A 27,945-nucleotide genomic window follows, 5' to 3' on the forward strand; every position below is an offset into this window, starting at 1 on the left:
TTTTTAGACGCCAGATGTCGAAACAAAGTTCAACCGAATCTGGCCCGTCCACCCATAAGATGTCAAGGGATAGCAGCTCTGATACCAGTGCACATAGGTTAGTCACAAATAAACAACCCCAAGATGCTTTCACTCCAACATTATAACCTATTTCTTGACCATATGTAGAACCTACCCAATCCCCATTTTTTAGAATTTTTAAAGAAAAAAAATGTTTCTATTTCCATTTCAAGTCTCTAACCTTATGGAGCTAATATTCATCTGGAAATCTTCAAACTTAACCAAAATAAACATAAAAAGTAATAAAGTAATATTTATAATCATACAAAATTCACTATTTTTCTATCGTTTTAGTTGCAGTAAAATAAATGTTTCGCTTATCACACTATTTTAATTATTCATAGGAATAACGAATATAAAATGTAGTTGTCTATAGTGCCCTAGCAAAATGGAGTCAGATGTCCCTACTTTTGGCCTACCTATTGACGTCAGAAAATAACCTATACCCCATCTCTTTTCAATGTGTTTGTTTCCCCCTTTCATTTCTCTTTCCCTCTACCATGACGTCAATAGAATAGGTAGGCCAAAATCTGTGACATCTATTCCCATTGTCCTGGGGCACTAAACACAGATACATATCAAATTAATAGGAAGATTCTTCTATGCAAAAAATATACATTGATTACAATCAGACAGAAGGACGTACTGACACACCCTAAATGTAGAGAAGATCACTCTAATACAAAAATTACTTTAAAATATTTTAGGAAAAGAATGAAAAGACAGGAATCTGAATATTTGATGACAACTAGGTAATTTTCTCCACAATTTTAATTTTATTTATTTCTATTCTGTATAAACTTCCTACTTTCAGAGGGTGTTCTTTTAATATGTAAAGTTTAACATATTCAGCGAATTTGAATCAAGATTTAATTCCATTTAAGGGTAATTTTGTGTGAATATTAATTTTGATGTACAGTACATCAATTTATATGCCATTTTCTTATCTCTTCAGATCCCTGACTTAGTCCAAGTTGCCTGTTTTTTTTGGTAAATGCGTATAAACACTATTTCTGGAAGTGCAATGTTAAATACTTCAATCTATGTTTCTATGAATTTTCAATAAGAGGTCTGTAACCGCATAATCTTTCTCATTAAAAAGGTTTGGAATAATTGTTGCATATTTTTTTCCATTTTTTTTACAAACATGAACAAAATAAGTTTAAATTTTTTATATCAATTTTTTATCATCGTTTAGTGCAAATAAAAACAAACTATACAAGTTACATCTTGCACTTTAAACGCTTAAAAATAGCGTCTGGAAATCCATCCTTGAATGCATATGAAGATTACATTTGCAGGTTTAAATTAAATACATTCATATAGGAAATAAGTACATATTTAAGTTTATCCTAAGGATGCTAAATTCCGGACAAATAAATTTTGAAAATACTGTACTACATAGTACATTGCGTACATTAAAATAATAACCTTTTCTTTTTTTTTTGGTTTAAAGATAATTATAAAGACATATATTTTACTTTGCAAATGTAGTCAGAAGACACAAAAAAAATCAACAAAGATTAAAAAACCGATGTTTGAATATCATAGAGGCAAGAAATCGTAAAAATGTAACTTCAAGGCTACCTAAACAAGCCGTTAGCATTTTTTACTTTTTGACTGATTTCTATATTTGTGTTTATGGTACGTAAAGAAAGTCGTTCAAAAAATCAGCATGTGACGTCATACAAATGAGGGAGATGAGAAAAGTGAGAAAGAAAAACTCTAAAATAGAGATGGAGAATCCCTCATTTTTATGACGTCAAATGCTGATTTTTGAGCGACTTTCTTAACGTACGTGTTTATGCATTATGGACAGAGTAAAAGTGGCACAGAAGTAATAATTTTGGTCCCCATATTTGTACATAAATACTTAAATCTATATTTACCCACGTTAAAGGTGTTAAGCTGAATATATGATGTTTAGGAAAAAGTTTTAACAACAGAAACTTTGTTATACTAAAAGTATTCAGATGTTTGTGTATTATATAAGATCTACGACAGATTATCAAGGAAGCGCTGAAAACATACGTCTATTATCCATCTCTTTTTTATGAGTTTCCTTTCCCACTTCTCCAGTATTTTTATGACGTCACACATGACAATTTTCAGCGCTTTATGTTGAATGTCAAACGACAAATTTCATAGAGGCTTCTAGTAGATTTTTATCAAGACTTTCTTGGGGTTGACTAATCTTTCCAAACAAAAAATCATTTTTAGTTTGAAAATAACAATTATTAATTGAGATCAAGCCTTAAAAAAATAACATTTGCTTTAAAATATCTCGCGTAGGGAGCGGGGAGGATCAGGCTGATTTATTTCTCTATAATGTATTCCTTTATCGCTGAATTTAACCAACATGTCCTATTTACATTAAACTTGGTATATTTACTTGACACTACACATATTCATTCAAATAGGCATTTCCTTATTTCAGCATCGCAAAATAACTGCTCTAGGTTGAAGTTTTGCCCGTTTACATTGTTATCAAGAATAATAATCAACACAAATTTTAAATTAATCAAAATGTGGATATATTATAAAAATTTAGAAAAGGAAGGTAAGTTATTTAATGGCCAGGGGTGTATTTTTTTAGGGAGTCTACACCCCCTACCGCACGCTTATAGAGTTCTGTCTATCCCAGGTTTGGTGATTTATATCCTTTTATGGAAGACCTTTTTTTGACATGATTCAAATTAATTTTGCAGGCCAAGATCGAGCAACTCAAAGTCGCCACCGCGACCTCAGGATGCAACAAGTACGATAACAACGACAGCAGCGGGTGGTGGTGGACACAAGGACACTCTGACCCGCAGGAGCACACTCACCAGACAAGCTACTACTCCTCATAGGAACAATACTTAACACTTTTATAAAATGTTTAATGGTATAAATTTACATTCAAATGTAACATTATAGCTGCTTTAAAGTATTCAGTAGTAAAAACTAGTGAAGAACCATTAGAATTTTGACTGCTAAATTTATGATTTTTATGTAAGCCTATCATTGGCCCAAGTCAGATTAAAATATTTTGTATTGCATTGCGTGAATGGCTTCTTTAGTTTTTTTTTGTGCATATTTTGCATAAATTTCAGTGTAACTGTTTAGTCAAATGCGATTATTAATTCAAACTGTTTAGTTTTGACTAAACGGTTACTCACAACTATATGGAAAATACGCGGAAAAAATTCCTTCTTTTATAGAATCTCTACAAAGTGTCCAAAAAATGAGCCGTGTGACGTCAATAGATCCATCTTTTTTAAGGGGTTTCCTTTCCCACTTCTCCTCTCATCCCTCCCTTGTATGACGTCACATGGCTCATTTTTTTGGACACTTAGTAGAGCATCCCTTTTATACCAGAATAATGCCTATTAAGGTTATTAGCGAAATTGCTCGCAAACTTTGAAAATAAAATAATTAAGTATAAAAAATAAAATAGGGGTTCACAACAAGATATTGAAACTAGATTACAATCTGAAGAAAATTTAGCAAGAAGGTAAGCAACGTAGCAACTATATACTTTACTTAAATCAATATATACATCATTATGACAACATCCACAAAAGCAAAGCTCTTAAAACTGACAGCGAGACAAAATTGTATGTACATTTGTTGCAAAGTCGTTTAAACACAGGATAATTAATTCCATTTGTAATTGCAGAAAATTTTCATATTTTAGTTGCCTAATGTTGGCGTAAAACTTTTTTGTGCTGTAACTAAATGAAATTGGGTAAAAATTTTCCCCCTGAAATTTTCACTTATAATTGTTTGTCATAATCATAGATTTTTTTCAGGACCAATTATAATAACACAAATAACGGGGGTGCAAGAAGCCGACGGGACTCCATAGACAAACTCTCCGTTGCTGGTCGCTACGGCGATGCCGGCGGCTCCAGCGGGCACAGTCGCCAGTCAAGCGGCGGTGTTTATTCTGCCGATGGCAATTGGCAGGACGACCGAGGTGCCTCTAACCAACAACGATGGAACGGTTATGCGCATCCCGCCGATGAAACGGTGGAGTATTATCCGTCGGGCGGGCCAGAAATCGTTGACAATAGAGGGACGGCAGGCCGAAGTAAGCCCAACGGCGGAAAAGGCGGTTATATCAAATACTCTAGTGCCCAAAGCATGGGCAAATATTAAATGCTTTGTGATAATATTAATAATTATACAGTTATAATACATAAAATAATATCATATACGCCATCATTATAATTATAATTTGAAATCTCATGTAATTATTTAATTTGAAGAGATTTTAACTCTTCACTGCTAAATTTGATAACAATAAGTAGAATCACATGAAAGCTTGGTATATATATCCATAAAGATAGGTACGCATCCATAATGAATTATACTCCCTTTTATATGATTCTAAAAATAATATCATACAAAATAGTTAAACATTTTAAACCAAGTCAAACTTTTAAATTTTAACTTTTGTTTGCAATCAAACCAATCACTCGTTTCTTACAATGCAATGCAAATACACAAAAATATTTTTTTAAAAGAAATGTATAATTTTCATTCAAAGTAACATAAGTTTTGACCTTCTTTTTACCATTGAACATAATACTTAGAATATGAAAATGAAAAATAATAGTTTTTTAAGATTAATTGTATATAGGGAGGCGGCTAGGATAATACTGTTTAAATTAATCAGCACACCTTTGAATTTTTCTAATAATCATGATACTTATGTCGGAATTCCCAAATAGGGAAAAGAGTAATTTTCGTTCATTGTCCTATCTCTGCAACCTAAAACATCTTGATTCAATCGCTACTGCTATAGTCCCTAATTATTAAAAATAATAAAATCACTATTTTAATATCCTTAATTAATCACAAAATATTGTTTTATGTATAAGCTAAAAGTGCAAATAATTTAAGTAAAATAAAAAGTTGATACTGCTGTTCTTGTTTTTTTTTTATATTTACTAGTGGATTCTCCCAAAGAGGTTTCTTTTGTTTACATTTTTGATTGGGGGGGGGGGCAGGCAGAACAAAACTCAAACTTTGAAAGTTGTAGAGAGATTGGTTCAACTGTTGACGAGATCTTAGTGGAGATTCATATAACTTCTATCTCTATAATAAAGAATGGATTAAAAATGTTTAGTTAACTTAAACTGTTTTTTTAATACAAACGATTGAACATTAAAACTTGTAGAGTGTCAGAACTGAATACGATACCGTTTAAGGTTATACCTAAATTTTTAGGACTTGATTATAGAAATACTTCGCTGCTAACATTATACCATGTAGTAATATGAATCATTTTTTTTAAACATTATATGAATGGGATAATAATAACATACAATTATTTCTTGTCAAAAAAGTAAAAAATGGATCAGCATGTTTTAAATTTGAATTTACGGACTTTCTGGTAACGATTATATAGTTGGTACGCTTGCTAAATCGTATCTAATTGTTATAGGAATCATCATGCAAAGTTTGAAATGATTAGGACATTTCTAACCTGTTTAAATTAACAAAATGAGCTAACTGTCCCAGACAGACGGACCGATCCTATTCAAAGGAAAGCTACGCTTTTAATAAAAAGGAGGCAATGCCATTTGGATGATGTAAAACTTGAGAAAATAAACGTGCATTTTTTTCTTTTTAAATCTAATAATATATTACATATGTATATTTATTCAATAAGCTACGCCGGCTTTTTTTGGTCAAAATATCTCATTTCACAGGACAAGCCCAACTGATTTTATTTTGGTTAAAAGATAAATAGGAAAGCACGAAAGGTAATGTTCTGTATTCTTTTTGGGGCAAAAAAAGTATTTGAATAGAAAATAAATAATTGTTTTTATGTTGATGATATTATTAATAATGACGGACACGTGATAATTGAAAAGAAATGTGCAAAAATTCTCAACAATAAAGATATTAGAATACAAAGAATATCTTATATTAATCCATGTTTTACTCTTTTTATCTTAGGAAAGTATAGGTAGTACAAGAACCATTGAAGCCAGACATTAAAAAACTTTGTCATTTTAAGGCATAGATAGAGCAAAATGTGTTATAACCTAAACAAAGCCTTCTCGCTTCATATTTACTTTTTTTTGTAGTTTCTTTTCTTCAAAAAAAATGGTTGCCATTAACAATTAATTGAAAAGTAAAAAATGTGTATTTGAAAAAAATTAACAAAAGCGGAAGCAGCATATTATTTCCAGAATTCCAGAGCTGATTCTCTATATGTTCTTCTTTACTTCCTTGATCTATCTTTAACAAAGATTACCTCAAAATGTGAGAAAAAACGTGATAGACAAAATATGGACCTTAAGGTCCCAATATAGTATAATTACAACATAATTACAATGTGGGTTGTAATGTAACACAAATACATAGCTTTATTATTTTTTTCATGAACCCAGCAAAAAAGGAACATGTGTATTAGAGTATTAATCAAATGTTTTTATCCTTTTTATTTAATTAGAAATAGATACACGATTAGAGAAAAGGGGGATCACAGGGGTGATCATGTTCAAAGGTTGCAGAAAACCAAAGCAAAATCAATTCTATATCTAATCGCTAAGCTACTTTATTAAAAATCAAGAAAAGTAAATATTACTTACACTTAGATTTATAACTGGGTTAAAAGTAGTATTTAAGGGTCGACACCCTCGCCTTCAGCCGCGCAACTGACCGGTACGTAGCTGAGATGGCTAAGGCTAAGGTTTAGGCTTATCCGTTGTCTTAGTAATCTGTTGATGACATTAAGGCCAGGAAGAAGGTATAACCAATAAGCGATATATATCTTAAATAATATTTGGGGGGCAAATAGAGAGGTCGTCAATTTTACTATGTGTTGCCCCCCAAAGACAGCTGAAAAAAGTATAGGTTCCGTTATTTCTCCGAATTAATTTCATTGTTGGTATAAGCTGCATTAAGGCTTATTGGTTGGCTAAGTAAAAAAAAAATCAGAATCAATTAATGTATAAAATATTACATTTTCAGAGAAAAATCTTCAAACTGAAAACATTAAAAAATATTGGAATATATTGATATCCTCCAATGAAAACATCCAATAATGTTCCTGCTCCTGGTTAAATTGGCGAGTGCCGAGCCAAGAAATTTCTTTTTAAAGATTCTTTGATCAAAGATAAAAGAAGGTTAAGGAATAAATTACTATTATTGAAAATGTAATAAGATGAATATTTGTCAATAAATATTGGATAATGCATATTTTTAATGCATAGCACATACTAGCTAGGTAAAACAGAATAAATACGCCCAATAAGAGCAAAGCTTTTTATAGATAATAATAGTTATTTCTCGCTTCGTATAATAAACAGCTTTTCACGGATATGAACATGAACAATCATAATATTAAAGTCAGTTTTTTTTCTAGCTCTGAGATGCCGATGGCCCAGGCTAAAAAAATTGATTTTAATCTTATACATACATATATGATTGTACAGTTTTATATTCGTAGAAACCTGAAGATGCTAGACATAATTTTTCCGTGTGGCTGAGAACTGGTTTTAATCCACCGGATATTAGTCGGTTTCGAAGCGATGCGGGAAAATGAATAAGAACTAAAATTGTAAAATAATTTTGTTTGAATGTTAATGGTGCATTTCAATTATCTGTCTTAAATGCCAGGGTCATGCTATGTAAGAAACCTGTGTTTGCGTTTATAGTAGCACAGCTACACCATACATATGTTGTTATACTTGATTTTTAAATTTGCTGTCAGTTTGTCCACTACATTATGTGACAGAATGTGATTTCTTCAGTTGCAATTTAAAATAAATGGGAATAAACCAATTGTCCAGCTGCCCTAAACCCAGAGAGTGGGGGGATAATAGGCTGTTTATTACACTAGTCCCCAAAGTTTTATAAAAAAAAAAACGTTTTCTTATTCGTTGGATTAAAACTTTGGGGAATTTTTTGATTAGTTGGTTTATTAAGTTATTTGTCCAAACGTTTCAACCAATAATTTTAATCTACACAAGGGGTAAATTAGTTTATTAATACTAGGGATGTACATCAATTTATCGGACATTGTCTAATCCCTTTAGATCCCTGCTTTAACCTGACGGATTCACGGGTGGCTGTAGATTACCAGATTACAAATCAGTTAGGCCACTCAGTTTTCTTGAATTCGCGCAGTTTGTTGTGGATGCGACTGCAGCTTTAACAAGGCAGCGTGGCTGAGTGCAACTTCTAAAAAGCTGGGGATGTTGGGGTGTTATGTATAAAGGCAGCTTGTGCCTAAGTGACGACGGTAAGGGTTGTTCACTAAAATATTTTTGGGGGCTGTGGCTTGTGGGTAGCTTAGTAAGCTGTGCGGCTGTCAGCGAGGCTTTTGCTGACTTTTTATACATTTAGACAACAAACAAAATATGTACATTTCTCTTGAAACACCCTGTAATTAAAAGATTATTTCTTTCCTCTTTCTGTCAAAATAAACGTCAATAGATAGCTAGAGGAATTAATTTTCTTGTGAATATTCCCAAGTCAAAGAACTATTTCTCTATAACCCACTTTGTTGGTCATAGAATATGATAGAAAAAATGTCGTCTGTAAAAGGAATGATTTCAGATTTTTTCCCAATAAAATATTATTATTTATGAATCTATATAATCACATGGATATATTGACATGGGAAAATCTGTCGTCATTTTAGGTTGCTAATATGGACCTCGTTTATTGGTCAGTTCGTCCCTCCGGTAGGAGGGGAGAAGATTTGGAAAAGGGGTAGGGTGGGGGTACATAAATATCTGGGGCAACAGCCAAGTAATTATGTATCGTTTTTTTTGTCAATACAATTTGTTGTAATAAGTAAAAGAGACAATATATACTTTAATTAACAACTAGATACTACGCTCCTAGAGGTTGATATGGACCCCTTCAAATGTGTGATAGCCAGATGGGGTTATTTTTATCGGGAGGGTGGAGGTATCCCCCCCCAAAAAAAAAAAAATAGTTTTATACATTCCCTATACCAAATACCTATAAGAAGTTTCACTTTAAAGAAGAACCATATCGGTTCAATAATGACAAAAATCTGCAAAATTAAAGTCTAATAAATGAAATTGTAGGACAAAGAACGTATAATTTTGATTTGTTAGTTAATATCTGACTAAAAATCAACTTCTTTCCATCATGTGTTTTTGATAAAATCAAATATTTGAGAATCATTTTATCAGGGTTTAGTAGCCACTAAAAAAATGGGCTGCCGATCACTGAGTTTAACACTTATATTTTACCCAAAATAATAGGAGTCATTTATAAATAAATTTTACAGCCTTGGGTAATGCAAAGCTAAAAGATTTAGAACCTCTGAGACAAAAAAAAAACAGTAAGATTAGTGTCAAAATCTGAATAAAATGCCCATTGTGAGCCACTCTTTTCACAACTTAACATTTTAAAATTGCAAGATATTTTTCATTTAAGTGTAGGTATCCAGTTTTATTTCAAAATTCCTCAATTATCATCTTACTGATTCATTCATCGAAATATTTACCCCCCTTCACTCATCTATATAGGGTTAAACAATTAAGATCCCATATTCCTAAAATAAAAAGCTTGGAAAGATTTCCTACATTTTTAACAAACCTGATAAAAACATAAAAAATTGTCCTCTATTTAAATGTACCAAAATTAAAATGAAAAAAAAAATATTTTTAAAATGCTACCTATACCTTTTGTTTTTAGGCGGGTTTGGGGAGTCCCACCCCCCAAGAAAATAGCTTAAAACCACCACATGACCAGTAAATATATTCCCTGAGGAGTAGAATCCAATCGGTTCAGCGGTTACAGAGATCTTAAGCTTCAGACGGACAGACATCATCATTCTACTTTGTATTATAGATGTATTAAACCATGCTGTATGTTTGTTATTTTTGCTTTACATTTACTCATCGGAAAATACGCAAAATTGTCCGACTTTCTTTTACACAAAAGTACAGTGTAAATTTTATTTCACTGAGTCATGTAATGTTTTGTAAATGTGCAAAAATCATTGCAATTATTTTTGTACACAACAAATGGCATTCTTTAAGACTCGAAACCTTTCCAAATAATATTATGAAATTATCACGCAACCTTTTGCTGTTTACAGCTAAAAATTCACAAAACCTATACAAAAATTCTTTGTATTTAGATTAACGATATAGTATTTCTCGTCATAATCATTATTAATAATTTGTTGGGGTAAAGTTGGCGTATAACTTATTTTTTCATGAAACTGAAAGGGAGAAAAAGGGAACGGGGTTGTGGGTAAATTTTCCTTTAGAATTATTTGTCAGAATTACATACCCTTTCATCTGAGTAAACCAAAAATCTCGAAAAGTACTACTTAAAGCACACCTGTATGAATCAATTGAGCTTTTTAAAAAATGTTTTCTTCTTCGTTAACAGGTTAGATATTGATACGATTTGGGTTATGAGGGATTAAAATATTTTTTAAGGGAATTATGCATATTTGCATAATTTGAGTTCGCTTCGCGCAACCGCCTAGCATGACTATGGGTGTAACAGTTAGGTACGCGCATAGCAACTCTATAATCGTTACGTAAGTATATCCGTTGTTGCTACTTAAGAACAAACATAATCCGTGAATTTAAAAATTCTTTTTCAATGAACATTAAAAGCGAATGAAAACTGTAATATAGATTAAATGCTGTACTTTATTTATATGAAAAGCAAGATAAGACAATCTAATGATTAATTTAGTCACAGATGATTAAGAATAACCCAACAAGAACATTACAGAACCAGGGCAGACAACTTGCAAATAGCTCACAATTACACTATTTACCTAGGGTTCATATTAGTGAAAGTACAACCCTCAACTATTTTAAAATCATTAACTCTTTACATGAAGAAAAAAAATAATAAGTGGGCAAAATCAAGTAAATCAAATGATCAAAAATGTTCAGAAGTTTTTCTATATAAATATAAAGTTACATAATATTTTATTCAACAGCTGATGAATTTAATTTTGATCATATAATGAACTTGTTTTTTAGAGATCTGAATGTAGTTATAATATAAAAAAATAAGTAATTCTATGCTTTGCTAATCTATCTTAATTTTCATAATTTATCAAAATAAATTCAAAATAATAAGCATAGAAGTAAATGAACTAAACACGAAAAAAAAACTAAATAACAAATGATAATGACGCTAACTTTTTGTGTCAAGTAATATCAATTAAATTTTGAACACAAAATTAATTTACAATTTTCATTTAGGAATAGGGTGTAAATAATACAAATGAAAAAAATGTATGTGCCTTTAAAAAATCCGATTTGATTGCACTATTCAATATAAGCGCCTAAAAAAATGAAGTAAAATTAGTTTTACCTTAATTAAAACTTTCAGAAAATCACAATTTAATATTCAGAAAAAATTAGGTATAAAAAATTAATTCGACTTAGTTATAACGCCTGATCTTAATAGCAATTAAAAACAGTTTTTAAACTTAAAAATTGAATTAAAATCCAGGAAAGTTTTTCATAACAGTTAGGTATGATTTGTTATCTGATTGTTATGGAGTGAAAGAGTGTTCATTTATGTTTAGATAGGCGTGGATATTTCTTAATGTTAGGTGAAAATAACTGCGAGTGAATATGTTGTAAAATACAAAACAAGCCATGACAGCTCATAATTCTAAGTTTAAAAAGTTTATTATTCACTAAACAATTGGAAGGAATTTTTCACTTTTAGCACTTTTTAATGTTTGATGTTATTGTCATTTGATCACTGAAAAGTGTTGTTTTATGAGCCTGGCTTGTATGATACAGGGGAGCTATGGTCCTAGTTGGCTTGGATGGGATGGGGAATAGCGGAGTCTTCCTTCAGACGCTTAGCTTCGGATAAATCTGAGTCTTCGGTTTCCATGGACTTTCTCTTTACTGAGTCACCGTTGCAAGTACCCTGAAAATAGAGAAATTGTCAGTGTTCATTAACATACTGTAACAAACTATGCACAAGATTATGAAGAAAACAACATGGATTAAAGTTATTTAGGTAGTGATCCCATAAAACAGGTGTTTGCATATTCATAATATAAATATCCTACAGGGGTGTATATTCTCTACAAGATTAATTTTTCCTCTGGCTGCAATTAAATTTTATTTTCCTCCCCCACAAGGAGAGGGAAAGAAGGAAAATATTATCATTACTATTTATTTTATTCATTTTTCACCCTACCACACATCTTTTATTCCCCCCCCCCCCTCCACCTTTAGCAGAGGATCCCATGCAGAAAATACACCCCTGATATCTGAAGAAAAAAAATTGTAAAATACTATTGGTTCATATAAGTAGGTAGATATAGGGAAGCTCAACAGGAATAGGTATTCCTATATTACAATCTTCATAAAAATCGCTATCTAATAACATCAAAAGCTATGGAGACATCAAAGGGGACTATGCACTAACGAGAGCAACTTGCAAGTGATCTTGTAAGGTAGTTAACTTCACTTACTCTCGTTTATTTGATGATAAATAAAAAGGGGGGGGGGGGCGAAAGTGACACTTTTTAAAACCAAAACTAAAAGTCAACAAAGGAACTCAACTAAAAAAAGAGTTACAGGTCTGAGATTTTGCATGGCAGTTGCGTTATAGGGGTAAAATATGGAACTGTGAAGAAACGGCGGCGCATCCGCCGAAAACCGCCGTTTCCCGCCGAATTTTTTTTTGCCTTTTCTCGGCGGTTTTCGGTGGTTGCGACGCCATTTCTTCACAGTTCCATAGTGTACCCCTATAAAGCAACTGCCATGCAAAATGTCAGACCTGTAACTCTTTTTTTAGTTGAGTTCCTTTGACTTTTAGTTTTGGTTTCAAAAAGTGTCACTTTCGCCCCCCCCCCCTTTGTATTAATTTTAATTGATTTTCATGATAACGATTTATAGGCATCTGGGTAAATGTAAATTTTTGGCTTCAGGTAAAGAATTGATCCATAGTCGTAACATTAATCCTCTATTATTTAGCAAAGAATTTACCTCTTTGGTTGGAGAATTGGCGTTGCCATTCTGTTTAGTTTCTGAAGTCTGTTTCTCTGTGTCAACAACACCGTTCTTGTCTGAGTGATCACCATTAGTAGCTTCACCGTTAACCACCTTCTCCTCAGTAGGTTCAACGGGCTGCTCTTTTTCGCTTTCAGTAGCAACTTCCTCTTGACTCGTTTCAGTTTCCTCCTTCTTTTTATGTGAGTCACCGTTAGCTTTAACCTCAGCTGTTTCTGTTTCGGCAGCGGTTACTGATTCAGCTGGGGCGGCTGCTGTTGTTGTTGTGTTTTCGGCGGGTGTGGATGATGTTGTGTTTTCAGCTGTTGGAGTTGCGTCGTTGCTGTTGTCTGATACTTCTTCAGAATTAGATCCACTTTCTTCCTAAAAATTACAAAATTTTTCTTTAATAAGGTTTCAGTGAACGGTAGGTATTGTTAATTCAAAGCTTAAAAGTAACATCAAAATAAGTTTTTAGTAAGATAATCAAGTCCTACCACATTCAGATATTGAAGGGAATAACTAATTAGAGAATAACTTTGAAAAAAAAATTGAATTGGTAAGTTGTTAACAAACCTGTTTCTCCTCTTCGCTTTCTGTTTCCTTATCCTTCTCTTCCTCGTGAACGCCGTTGGAGATACCGTTCGTTTCGGCAGCGGCGGTTTCCTTGGTCGGCGACTTTACCATCGTTTTGGCGGGGCTGCGTGTGGCGGTGGCAGATGCGCCGGGCATATCATCCAGGAGTTCAGGTTTGATGTCTCTGGCGACATAGTGGGTCCAGATGGCCAGCTCTACCTTGTGAGGGGTCCACTCTCCACCTTAATGGATAAAATAAATTTAGGTACTTGAAATCTTTATGTTAGATACACTTTTTCGTCAAAAAAAAACCGTCAAGGAAGCTGTGAAAGAATGGAATGAGGGAGCCTAAAGGTAAGTAGCGGAGAGGTCATAAATCCCATTGAATATACCAAAATATAAATATACCCAAATACGCCAAAATATTTATATTTTTTTTAGTAGAATTTTCCTAAAATAAGTTTTTTTCTGTTATTCCGTTACTATTTTGATAAAAACGGATCCGCTAGTTTACACTTCTAATGAAGCTTTAAAAAGATACCGGGATAATTTATGGCTATTTTCTGCCTTCACCCTCACATTCTAAAAGATTCAAGGAGCAATGCCACTACTACTAAATAATGAAAAGTTAAGGAATAATTATCTGTTATTATCTGTTAAAGTTACTCATGTGATAAAATCCTAACTTGAATTAAGACAAAAAATAGAAAGCTTTGACATGTAGTCTAATATTATGGAAAATAAAAAAACCCGGGAAAAAAACCGCGTTATAGCAATTATAGATGTTTTATTCAATTAGGTACTGTAGAAATGAGCACTACATAAAAAAACTAGTATACCTTGTGAGTTTAATCTTTCTACGCATTCATTTGTCTTTTCTACCAGGCGTAAATATTCCTAAAAAAATATTAAGATCACAGCTTGTTTAATAAAGAGAAAAATGGAAGGTTTAATAACTTTCTAATCTCAAAATGTGAAGTAGAACAGCTACTCTTCAATTAAGGTATGCCCATAAACTAGGTCTGCAATTCGATACCTTAAAACTTTTCAGGGTCAAGTTTAATCTTGATTAGGTTGTATTAAGTAACTATGTCCAAACTTCTTAATTAATAGTAATTAATGTAAGTTTAATTTCGTTTATAATAATTGGGAAATGCTTTAATTTATCGTCAATTGAACTATTTCTTAAGAAACCAGTCTTTTATATGAACTAAATCCCTGCAGGACTCCTGCTAGTAATTACCTTGAGTGTGTAGTCGATTCCCTCAATTTCTGGTAAAGAAAGCAAACATTCATCTGCCATGAAAGGAGCTATGTGGGGCACTCCAGCCGCCAATACAGCTGCAAAAAAAAATCATTAGAATTTTAAAATAAAAAGAAGCTAGTATATTGATAATTATAGGAAGGAATATTTTATCCCAGTTAAATCATTTTGCCACAACTTTTCTCCCAATCAAAAACAATGAATTCTTATTAGTTAGAAAAAGTTATTTTTTGGGTGAAATATTGCTTTTTAAATTGAGGGGACATTTTCAACATTTTTTGTTAATTTGAATCATGTGATAGAGATAGAAACAAATCACTGATTTGGTATCATACAGAACCGACAGCTATGCCTCTAGAGGCACTGGAAAGAATGAGTAGTGAGGTTTTTATTTGGAAAAGTAAACGAATAATATCTTATCACATGTGTAAAATCAACAAAGATGATTAAAAATGCTCCCTCTACTACATCTTTAAGGAACTAACAAAAAAGGCGAAAAAAATAATGATCAGAAATAAAATTATTTAAGATACCTAGGAATATAATTTCCTTAACACTACATTATTAAAAAAAACCTAAATTGATAACCAAACCCTTGATAAATATTCCTATTATCCTAAATATTTTTAGACCTTTCTTTTTTCTCAACCAAAGATAATAAGATTATATGCACTAATTTCAATACAAAAAATTTTAAAATGTTGGAATTTTCTGTTAGGCTGCACCAGTTAAACCTTGAGTAGGAATAGCGCAGCAATAAATGAGCATCTCTTCAACAAGCAGGGTAGGTTATAAGGAGCAACTAATCCATTCTAATTGTAAAATAAAAAATAATAACATGCAAATAAAGGAAAGATTAATGAAAGCTTGTATCTACCATGCAAAATATATAAATATTCGTGCACTTTGTTATAGCCAAAGACTAAATAAAATATACCTAGGTAAATAAATTCTTTCATAGGTAAACATAATTTAGAAATGATTTAATATCTATTTAATATCTGGATAATTTTATAAAAAGAAAAAGAATGAATAAAATTGCAAAAGTGCGACAGGTTTATGGTTTAGAAATCATTTCAAAATAAAACAGGTTGCTAAAAGCCGCTCTATTGCAATTTAATTACAACAAAAAGAGGATGACACAAAATTTCTCTAATCTAGGATCGAAAGAGAGAAGATAGGAGTTGGCTCGAACCTGACGCGAGCGTGGTGCCGACCCCCTTGAGGGTGCAGAGGGAGGTGACGGCGGACTCCAGGTTAGGCATCTTCTTGAACGCTTTCTTAGTCTCAGTCTGCACGGAGCGCGGGGTGTTGATACGCACTAGGTTCGCCAACTGGGGATAGAACTTTCCTCTCTGGTCAAAGAAAAAAAAACTATTTATTGCTGTAATAATAAAAAGGTAACGCAACTCACATCAGATTTTTAAAAGGAAGCTCAAACCTGGTAGCATTCAGAAACGTTTTAAATTATTGTTTTATTTAAAAGAATCTTACCGAGAGTTCGAGACCAACATTTACAAAGTTAATAAACATATAAAAGAAAGTGTAGTATGCTATAAATTACCTAATCATGATGTACTTTTGGTAATAAGCACAATAAAATTAACACATGTTTATAGTAGATAAAAATCCTTTTAGGTATGGTATTTGTATTAGTGCAATATAAAATAAAATTACTGAATAGTGAAAGTAAGAATTCTAGTTAGTGAAGAACTACATAATGACAACAGATATTAGTGTGTGTAAGTGAATGAAGTGTTCCAGTTGCTCCTTACAACCTCTGTCCTGCTACAACAAATGCTCTAAATCCACCTAAAATATTCTGAAATTTCTTTTATAAACATTTGTGCAGGTATAACTGATGCAGCCGCCAGTATGAAGACCAACTGTGTGTACCTGAAGCCATGGCCGGACCAACCCCCTTCAGGTTGCTCAAAGCCTGGACGGCGGATTCTAAGTCGTTTTTCTTGGATATTTGTCTAAAGGCCTTTTTAGTCTCCTGCATGACAACTCTGGGGGTGTTCATCTGCACAAGGTCCTTTAACCTGGGCCGAAACTGACCACGCTGCAATTTTAAATAAATATGAAAACTAAAATATTTTTAAAAACTTAAAATGTACCTTGTAGCTTTCTAAGGTTGAAAAAGGAGATGAGTGACCCAAAATTAAAACCTTCCATCAAATGGATTAAAACCTGCCTAGAGACAAATAAAGTTTTAGAAAAACCTTATGGTACAGACAGACATCCTACCTCTTTTAAAGTTATAATTGGTCCAGCGGTTAGCAAGATCTAAAGCTACAGATACACAGACATCCTATTACTTTTATATTAGAAAAAAAACTTAATATCTCAATCTTATTAAATTCTATAGAAATAACTCAACATCAATTTGATGGTGATAAGAAATAATCCTTATTGAAAACTACGCAAGGTTTTTAACCATAAAAAAATAATCCTTACCGCAAGTTTCCATTTAATAGTTTGAACAATTTCATCGTGAGTAAGAAACGGCTCCTTCCCTCTGGAATTTATCTTCTTTGGGAGTTCGTTTTGGTACCTAAATCAAATTAAAACATTCATTATAAAAAAGTAACGTAAATTTTTATATTGCTACGTCCATCTGTCCGACAATATGATCGTAAATTTCAGCAGATAAAAATCAAACTAACGTGTTTCCTAAATTAATTTACACTAAGGTTCCTGTAATGATAAGGTATAATAGATTATGCGTTGCATCTCTATATTTATGATTAACTTAACATATCAGTTCAGCCATTTTAATCAAGTTTTATGTTTTATTTTGTTAATTGTTATTAAAAAAAAGGAGTTCTATGACGATTAGGAAGTTTTTTGTGGGAATATGTATCTTGTAATCAATGTAATTTTAAAGAAATAAGCTATGAATTATCATTATCATCGTATGTAACTTGATTATGTTACATTTTAAGTGCATAGAACTTTATATCTTAATTGGCAAGAATCACATTTTATAATAATGCATTGATTTTATACAAAATAATCTGTAGAAATACTAAAATATCAACCATGCTTTTAAATATCAAAACTTCTTTACATGTAGGATTGTACGTAGTCATATTAGTTGAAATGAATGGTATAACTTTTAATTGAATGAATACCTACCTAGTAGACAAAGGAAATTATTTTTAAAAGGGGTTTTTAAGCTCAGCTTAATTTGTATTATTATTCTTGTCAGTAAGATTTTAATTAGGACCAAAAATGCATTTGAGATGCAAAAAATGAAGACATGCCTTCCGCATGTATCAAACAACCATGTTAATTATTGCAATACACGATTAAATTGCAAAAAAATAATAACCAAAAAATTGGTTCATGGAGATTGTTAATTCATTAACAACAAAAGTATCAAAATTTGATACTAATGAATTTGCACTTATTATAAAAGAATGTACTTAGATGTAAAACTCTATTGTTTATGTATAATAAGTATATTGCTTAGTAGGGTATATAAATATTTATCATTACTTTTACTAAATCATCTCTTACTTTTTCTTTGATTTAGATTCTTAGATTACTTATGTTAATATTCTTTTTTACTTGTAAAAAACATTTCTTTTAAAATAAATAAATTAGAATATACCGAATATTGAAATAGGACTAGTTATTTTCATATATTAATATACATAAAAATTAAACATGTTGAACTACTGAATGCAAATAGTTAACTAAACAATATAAAGTCGGACAAATTAATTTGTAGGAAGCAACAAGCATACAACTTACTAATGACAGCAAGGCGTCAAGAAACGGGGAAAGAAAGTACAAGAAAGAAAGAAAGAGAGAGAGAGACTGAAAGTGAGGTTCAAAAAGTTGTATTTTCACTTGACACAAAAATCTGCAATAAATGACGGAAATAAGACATAGTAAAATTGTGGGGGGAAAGAGATGGTAAAAGGGATGCATAACTTTAGATAGAATCTTATTGTAGCATTGTAATTTCTTCCAGACAGACACGCACACACACACACAGACGTGGAGATTTTGCGTATATTTTGGATTTCACCATATCTACAATAAGACATCGCATACTTTTTACCCCCTTCCCCAATCATGCACTAGGATTTCCCACTCTCTTATTTTTCTCATGCTTAACACCAAAATTACTCTCTTACACTTTATAGTATTGAGACGTCATGTATGTATGTTTGTCTGTGTTTGTGTGTTAACATTCTGTAGGCCATTTTTTAAAGGGCTTGCTAGTGCTGCATTTTGGTAAAAACATAAATATATCTATGGGTATATCCCAAAACTCATCCCATTCCCCTCTTCCCATCTCTTAACAGTTCAAAAGTTACATATACATATATACTATGTACATATATATGAATACATAAAAGCGACAAAATTGTAAGGAAGGGTTGTATAACATGTATACACAAGTTTTCTCTCTCTCTTTTGCAGTTTAACTTTTACTATTTTACAACTAGACCAAAATATTTAGGTGTATTACAAATACATCACTATACATAGAGAGAGGGAGGCAATAAAGCGGGATGGTAACGAAAGTATTGTCTACTAATAGAGGGGGACTTAATAAAAGAGACGTGGGGGGGATTTATATAATTTCTAGGGGGGAGGGGGAAGAATGAATGAAAGTGAGTGAACTTGAAAAAAAAAATAAAAATGTATATATTTCACCATTGACCCATGCCTGGGTAACACTAAGCTGTCAAATAAGAGATGCATGAAAACGGGGAGGGGGGAAAGGGGCGGTGATGCAATATATATGTAATCTTCTTGTTTCGCTCTAGTACTGCTAGGTGTATAATAATATAATAGTACGTAGATGCATATACATATATATATGGATACATACATATATACTATATACATAGGGATTCCCCCATAAGGCAGTTTCAATGGTCGTATATTATACAATTTAGGGTCACACTATAATATTAGTATTTGTTGTTGCTAAGTGTAAAATAGTACTGCAATAATTTATACCTTGGTAATACCTATGTACTTTTTATACTGAACATACTTTTTATGCTTTGAAATTAATGACTTTTCAGAAGCTTATTTTGTAGTTTAAGTTTATATTTAGCTAGGAACTCATATATGAACTCAAATATAAGCAATATTATTGCAATTTAAAGTATTGCCTTTTAAAAAACATATTAAGTTTTAGCAATTTTTGAGTTATCTTATTGATATAAAATGAAAAGAACCCAAGAAGAAAAAAACAAGAATTTATGGTTTTCCTTAATCTATTTTTAACCAGCTTAATCTAGTTGTCAATTATATTTTTTTTGTATTTTTAAACAGTTCAAATAGAACAAAAATGAATGAACATAATAATTGCCAAAAAAGCCATTTCAACATCTCTGAAAATAAAACAATTGCGTCCAATGGTTGCAATTTTCTTTTCCTTTCCCAGACGAATAACAGAACGTGTTTTATAAATCCTTTAGAGCTTAATATATTTTTTAATTTAAAATACAATGTTGCTTCATTTTCAATACTAATATATAGGTATTGGATTAATATGCTGATTTTAGACAAAAAAGTATTATCGAGATTTTTCCACGAAATATTTCTTAAAATTACAGGATTAACCCCTGTTTTATTAACCCTAAGTGGGTAATTTATCTTATAATTTTCAATTTTACTATCCCCGAAAAACGAAGCGATATGAACTATTCCTCAAATTCATCTAGAACCCGTGTCCGATTTGGATGAATCCGCCAATCTAAAGACATCCAATTTTGTGAAATCTGCCTCGAAATATCATTACTGATATCTACAAGTTTTTAAAAATCTGATAATTACCTAAAACTTACATATCAGACTTATCAAAGAAAAGCTTCGCTTTAGAACATTTAAATGGCTTCAACTTTAAGTAAAAATAAATAATTTCTGGGGTTTCATGAAAAATTAAATTGCAATATTTTATTTACTAACCAAAAATATTTTAAATGTTTCTGCCTTATGAACTTGTTATAAAGCAATGAAATCAAGGCAAAATTAAAAAGTAAAGTATTTAAAAATAACATGAACAAGTATTTTACGAGTATTTTCTCTAGCCGAGCCGAGCCATTATTCGATTCGATTACTTTTAGCGATGAGGGACTATAAAATAAATTGTATATTATACTATAAGCACTTTCTTTCATTCGTTGACTTCAAAACTTTGTATTTTTAAACCGTTAGTGTACAATTTTTTCGTCTATAATTTTAATCTACAAAAGGGGTACTTATGTTTGTAATAATAGGATATACATCGTATGATTGTCCCTTAAGATTCCTAAGTTTTAACGACTTGAACTGAGGCATTGCGGCTATCCGTTTGGCCATAAGTTAAAAAAATCACTACCCTCCATCGTAGTTTATACATGATCCAGAAAATGATCTTGTACCAGTTTTAAAACAAAGAAAGTACTTTATTTAATCCTTAAAACATAAAAAGGATTGGCACAGTTAATAAACCATCATAAATAAAGAAATACCACTGAGCTAAAGCTGTGTTTAAATCATAATGAAAGTTAAGAACGTCAAAATATGTTTTTCTTTACTTCAAATTTAGGCAAAACACCGTAATTTTCCAAAACACTGGTTTTCCAAAATATCTTTCTAAAAATATGAATAGTTATATAAATCAATACTTAAAGAACTTTTCCAGATTATACCTAATCGAAAAGTATGTTATAAATTGTTTGTGTACAATAGTGTAATTTTTAAAAATGTTTAAAAGCTGCCTATAAAATATTTTAATACTTTCTAAGATACTAACTCAATGCTGTTTTGTATTTCTTTGAACTCTTTAATAAGACAAAGAATTAGTCTAATTAAGTCTAATATCTGCTTAAAAGATTGCGGCTATAATGAAAGAGTTAAAAGTTAAATTGTTTAAGCTGAAAATATATATTATCATAGAGTATCCAATATTTAAGTTGAGAAGGGAAGAAAGAGAGGTTTTTTTTACAATCGCTGTAAAAACTCCCAACTCACACACACACACACACACACACAGTTCAGCTAGAGCTAGGCTTGGCTTAGATAAAGAATAAATGTTCAGTGTGCGGGAAGGGGATACAGCTTTAATATCTCCCCCTTTAAGAATCTCCCCTCCACAAACACGCAGCCCTCATCCTTTTTCAAAGAAACACCTGGCTTAATACACAACCTTCCCCCATTTCCTAGAAATACACCGTTCAGTCTTCAACTTCCCCCCAAATCCCCCCTAGAAAATGTATATTTGTGTGTGTAGTGTATAACTAGAGTGTTTGCTTCCCAAATCCTGTATTAAACACTCCCCCTCCCTCTCTTGCTCTCTCCCTAGTATAAATGTTATCTAGCTAGCTGAGTGAGGGTCCCCACCGAACTTTATAAATGTTTCATGCTATATCCAACCTTCTCTCTAGCTCTGTCGAGTTTTGATAGGGCTGCCAGCTAAAATATACACTAGATACATATATTTTATGTTTAATACAGGTTGCCAACACAAATGTGTATAAAGTATTAAATACAGGTTGCCAAAAATTATGTATTTAGTACTTACCTAGTATTAAATAAAAGTTTCCAACAAAAATATTTGACTTTTATTCTTAACAAAGAAGATTTGTATGATTTTTCTTCCAAAATTAATTCCTTTAGTAGAGCAGCTCCTCTATTAGAAACTGTACGAACATTAGTCATACGGAATTCTCACGGATAACTTAAAAAAGACATTATTATATTACAGTAAAAGACCATTATAAAGCATTTACTAAAGGAATTAAATGAGTTTTCTCAAATATTTTACACAATTTTTACAGATCATAATTGGTTTGGAGGAATTCTACCTACCTAAAATTGCTTGGCTAACAATAATTTTTTTTTAAGAATAAAAACCTATCTACAAATGGATGTTGAATATACGTGGATATTATGACAGGAGAAAAATTGTCGCCATTTTAGGTTGCAACATCCCCTCGAAATTATTGGTCAGGTAGTTCAGGATGTGGGAGATCGTTATTTTAGCCCGCTACAAAGTTCACTTAACTACAGAACATGGAAATCTGGTGTAAGATCGAAGTAATCTTTTTATCTACACACCTTTTTTGACGAAAAGTACTTATATAATAACATATATACATCAAATATAAGTTAATTGTAAAGAAAAACATCAATATATTGATTCTTTTATTTACAGAGTAAATAAAATAAATAAATATTTAAATAGCGTCGGAGAACGGGGGCGATCGACAACGGCATTCATTTAAAGTTGCATCTTAAGGGGGGAGGGGGGGGGGGTAATGCAACCATCTCGTAATCAGTGAGCAAATGGCACTTAGAATTCGAATTTCGATCTGAACTTCTGTATGAGTAATCCTTGGTAGGTCTATCTTCCCTAAATCGAACAAAAAGTTGGAAAAGTAACGGCTAACGGCTGGTGGCTCAGCCGTTTTGCCATTTTTTAGCTATCTATAATGCAAATTAGTCACGAAACCTATCTCCACATAATGCTCTTTGCCACTCCAAAACGCTATCAAACGGTTCTAGACGGTAGCTGCTGGTACTAGAAGTTTTAAAAATGGATATTGCTATCATTTAACATGAATTAAACCAAAAATATGTTTTAAAAAGTTGATTCCTTCAAAATTTATGATGAATTTACCCTGAAAATAGGCAAACATCGGCTTTGCCGCCAGCCGTTACTTTTTAAACTTTTTGTTCGATTTAGGGAAAATAGACCTACCAAGGATTACTCATGCAAAAGTTCCGATCAAAATTCGAATTCTAGGTGCCATTTGCTCCCTGATTACGAGATGGTTGCATTAAAAAAAACCCTAACATTATAAACTTCTAACACATTAGTCATTACAATAAAGCCACATAAGTACCTCTGCTCCAAGCAGTTATTTTTCCAAATAGCATTCCATGCTACTACTCTACTCATTGATGTCAAACATCTGACAAAGCAGCAATTAGTTACAATGCGTAAAATCCAACTACCTTCCAGAAAAGCGGACAACCGCGCTACTTCAGAGTAAACGTAATGCTAATACCTAACTATTTTGAAATGCAAAAGGAAATGCCTAACAAAACAAAACACGATGTCAAAAGAAACAGTATTTAAGTATAATCTGTTATAAATGAATCATGTAAGGAACATATGCAACAGAGCATATGTTTCATAATCAAATATTATTTTTAGTAGCGATGCTAGCCCTAACGTCCGTCTATATAACTATCAGAAACGTTTTGAAGAAACGTGATTTTCTCAGCTACCATTTAAGATATTAGAATGAAACTTGTTGTGAAGATTCCCTTAACAAGTTAATACCCATTAAAGATTTACTTTTTCCGTCAATCTGTCATTCATGCTACAAAAGAAAAATATATTTTTGATTAATAAAGTTATGTAGTTTTATTTATATCATCATCTCTTCATTACCACCCTCTCTTTTAATGACTAGCAAACATCTACTGTATAAAATACTTTGCCCGGTTGTCTGTATGATTTTCTTAAAACTTCGCTACATTCCTTTTGATGCTGTCATCCTTTTTTCTTCAAAGTTTAAAGAACAATCCCTTTAAATAAAAATTAAATCCCTTTTGTGTGTATTAAATGTTTTAATAAAATCCATGTGTTGTAAAGACATATAACAAGGCCGTATTTTGTAAATATATGATGGTGGGGTGAATTGCGAAACATGTAAAGCAAAGGGGGGTTAATCCCTTTTTCTATCAAAATTGTTGAAAATACATATAGACGCACAAGACAGCACACACACCTTCCTTCCCCCCACTCTCAACATTAAATTTTGTAGCTAGAAATTATCTTCTTATTTCTAAAATTGCCCCCCCCCCTCTCCTTCAAATGGCTGAGTGATTAGATTCGATCTACTTCTCCCCCCTCTCCCCCTCTTATAACTATTTGTGTGAAGGCTGATAGCTGAGCTCATACAGGGTGTACTCACCATATTACCAAGAAAAATAAACAGCGTTTATACGATGGATAGTGAATACTATAATCTGTAATCTGATTTTAAATTCTAAATTTTTATTAGCTTTACGTATTTATTAAATTAAGGGCTGTCGAATTAAGCTTTCTAGGATTATAAAATAATAAATATAAAAATATATTTGGCTGTCTCCAACACTCAGCCACAAAGATCTCGTAAACGTACTGCTGAACAACATCACTTGAACAACTTCTTAAAAGAAGTGACATCTTACTTTTAATTGAAAAAGAAACCTTACAACATAACTGACGTTATAACAATTTAATGTAACGCGAAAAAATATTATATTTTTGAGATTTTGTAGGAACTTTTTTATGGAAAGAAAAAAAAGGAGGAAGAGAAAGGGAGAGAGAAATATCCCGTCAGCTAAATTCAACTCTAGATATTTATTACAACAAATATAGAGAACATGGGGGGAGGCAACCTAAATACAGCCAAAAAGGGGCGCAATTAAGGCTCCCCTTTCCCTTACCCGGGGGCCGGTAATTCTTAGACACACACACACGCACACAACACACACGTACACAGAAAATCATGCATTCAATCAGCTGTTCATAATAACAAGACAAACAATTTCTTGCATTGCAAAAGACCCAAAATTTATCTGCAAGTGCTAAAAAATTACTATATAATATAAAAATTAAAATATTGGGGGGAGGGGGGGAAGGATTGTGTAGGGGGAACTGATAAGGGGAAAGGGGGGCCTGGCCAGCCTACAGCTAGGGGGACATCACGTGACTAAAATATATTTTAGAATGGAAAATTTCAACAAAGAATTTCCTATCTACGTTGATTTATAATAAATGAAAAACGTCGCTTTGACGGTTAACATATAAGGACATGCGAAACGTAATGACATACATAAAAATTAAATTATAACTCACCATTTGTCTAATTTTATCAAAGATTCTGGTTTGGAGCTCTTGGCGTGTGCTTTTGCCTTCAACGCCTCGTCGTATTTTGTCAAAACAAACTCAAACTGGGCGTTGGTTCCCTCCTCGAAGAAAACACAAGTCTTAGAGGTCGCCATTATTAAGTTTTTAGAAAAAAAACTTAGTTAAAATGAACAATGTCCACTGTTAGTTAGTTTGAACTAAATCACTTTCCTCGGTGAATTTGATTCCAATCCAACTAACTCACTCTCTTTAGCAGACTGAAAATTATTTGTTGTCAGATGTCCCAACACGACATGGTTAGCCTGGCCTAGCTGTAAAACACAGAATTTGTCCCAACACGGCGTAACCTGCGCCCGGGCTAAGTTCAAGTGACCCAGCACGTTCTGCATTAAACGACCGATACTGAACAAAAAATTGACCCGTCACGGCACAAAGACCCGCAAGCTTGTGCACACAAAATCCACCAAACTGACCCAGCACGCCTTTGTCTTTCTGGCGGGTTGGAGAGGGGGGGCATTGCCCAACACAGCCGACTAACCTTTCTAATTTGATGATGCATGTTTTTTTGCGGAAGCAAGGATGACCCAACACGACTGGCCTTATGTGGTATCATATTTCGGTACACTCCATATTTTCAGCACGGCATGGGTCCTAAATTCAATATATCGAGCGCTCTATACATCCCCCGGCCGGCATATGTAAAAAATATCACTTTATTAGAAAAAGTATAAAAATTATTCATTTTATATTTATGGTCCCTTTAAGCTTTAGCTACAAACTATGTACCACAATTCCTTTAATAAAACATTATTTTTAAGACAATTTCTATAATGAATTCAATCAAGTAAACTAGAGGAAGTGAAAATTAAAGTTGAGAGCAAATTATAAAGAGCTTATAATCATTTATTTTAACCTGTAATTTTATCTTTCAATGGTCATTTGAAAGAACTCCCGCCACCGACATTTCGCACCTTGCCTATATGAGCTATGACTCGAGGAGATGTCAGAAAATAGCTTAAAACCAGACCCTCAAGACATTTAAATTGTAAACAGAATAATTTACTTGAACTTGAGGCAAAAAACTTTCCACTTTATCTTGATAGGCTGATTAAAGTTATATTAAATTGATATATCTATAGGGAATGGAAGTGGGGGTTTATTGCTTAACCTATTAGTGACATGTATGTGTTTGTTTAACCTCTGGTAAGCGCTTAACCTAATAGTGAGGTAATTTTTAGAAGAACTCTAGATCTTTACAAATTTAACCCTTGTCTTAAAATTAGCTCAACAATTCCACTCGGTGGCGTGCAAAGCGATTATATTGGAAAGAAATGTCTTTCTAATTTCAAGTTATATAAGGGGTGTGAATCAAATTGACACCCCTCTACCGCACGAAACTGATTCCAGCTAGGCAAATTCAACCGCAGCCGAATTTTACACGTTCTAGCCTTAATCTCTTAGCTGAAGGGCTAATTATGGTAAATACTCGATTTAAAGCTACATATTTTATAATAATCCGAAGCCAAGCTGTCAGAAAATAGGCGTCTGCAGAGCCCTGCTAATTACAACCTGCGACCTAGATTCTAGGGACTATTAAAACTAGCCCAAATTACTATCCCAAGGTTTAAATCTATATAGAAAATTGCCTCCAACCATCTCTGTACCTATTTGAAGTTATCCTAAAAGTGAGAACTCAATCATTTCAGCAGTTACTAGAATCTTGAGTTTTAGCAAAAAAAAGCATACTACTTTATATAATAGGGCTAGCGAATGCGCCCCTAGCATCTATAGGGCAGTAAAATAGCATGAAACCATATTAAGTTTTTAATCATAAAAAAAAAACCTAAAACAATTACAGGACCAAGGACGTCCAAGCTTTTTTTTATTTGGGGGGGATAAAAAATGAAATCAGTAATTATAGAGATCATAAGCTACAGACAAAAAAACTTACTAAGAGCAGAAAAGTAGCAGAAATAAAACCAAACCTAGACTTATGCTTAAAAATAAAATAGCCTAAAACCATCCTAGGACCTATAAATAGAAAAGAACAAAGGCTTACTTCTTTTTTATATTAGGATATATGTTGTCAAATGTTACAATCTTAATTTGAACTTATACAATATACAATATACATGGCGCAACTTTATATTCTGTAAAATTAGACGGACAATTTATCATTTTCT

At 32.3% G+C, this 27,945-nt stretch overlaps 2 protein-coding genes across 7 annotated transcripts in view; one reads left to right on the forward strand and one right to left on the reverse strand.

Annotated features, from left to right (window-relative positions):
* LOC145329541 (uncharacterized) overlaps positions 1–2,990 on the forward strand; it is a 106,520-nt gene extending 103,530 nt beyond the window's left edge. Inside the window, exons 36-38 of the mRNA XM_080173811.1 lie at positions 8–97; positions 768–812; positions 2,769–2,990. Of these exons, the coding sequence (XP_080029937.1) occupies positions 8–97; positions 768–812; positions 2,769–2,925 (292 nt within the window). The 3' untranslated portion in view covers positions 2,926–2,990. The remainder of the gene's footprint in view (positions 1–7; positions 98–767; positions 813–2,768) is intronic.
* Positions 2,991–10,694: 7,704 nt separating this feature from the next.
* On the reverse strand, positions 10,695–26,181 carry Amun (protein amun). Of its 6 annotated transcripts, XR_013882958.1 has the most exons (10): positions 25,751–26,181; positions 17,338–17,434; positions 16,774–16,942; positions 14,857–14,954; positions 14,453–14,510; positions 13,614–13,855; positions 13,035–13,421; positions 11,392–11,964; positions 11,044–11,112; positions 10,695–10,897 (listed from the first exon to the last, which is right to left on the reverse strand). XR_013882958.1 is itself a non-coding variant. In XM_080173808.1 (8 exons), the coding sequence occupies exons 1-8, from the start codon at positions 25,894–25,896 to the stop codon at positions 11,845–11,847; spliced, it is 1,317 nt and encodes a 438-aa protein (XP_080029934.1). In that variant the 5' UTR covers positions 25,897–26,181; the 3' UTR covers positions 10,695–11,844. The 6 variants fall into 6 exon arrangements, 2 of the variants coding, with proteins under 2 accessions (XP_080029934.1, XP_080029936.1); XR_013882957.1 differs by lacking the exon at positions 11,044–11,112; XR_013882955.1 differs by having other exon boundaries at positions 10,695–11,112.
* Between the last annotated feature and the right edge of the window lie 1,764 nt (positions 26,182–27,945).

Source organism: Acartia tonsa, chromosome 10 (genome assembly GCF_053477335.1).
Source record: "Acartia tonsa isolate MP-2025a chromosome 10, ASM5347733v1, whole genome shotgun sequence".
NCBI lineage: Eukaryota > Metazoa > Arthropoda > Copepoda > Calanoida > Acartiidae > Acartia > Acartia tonsa.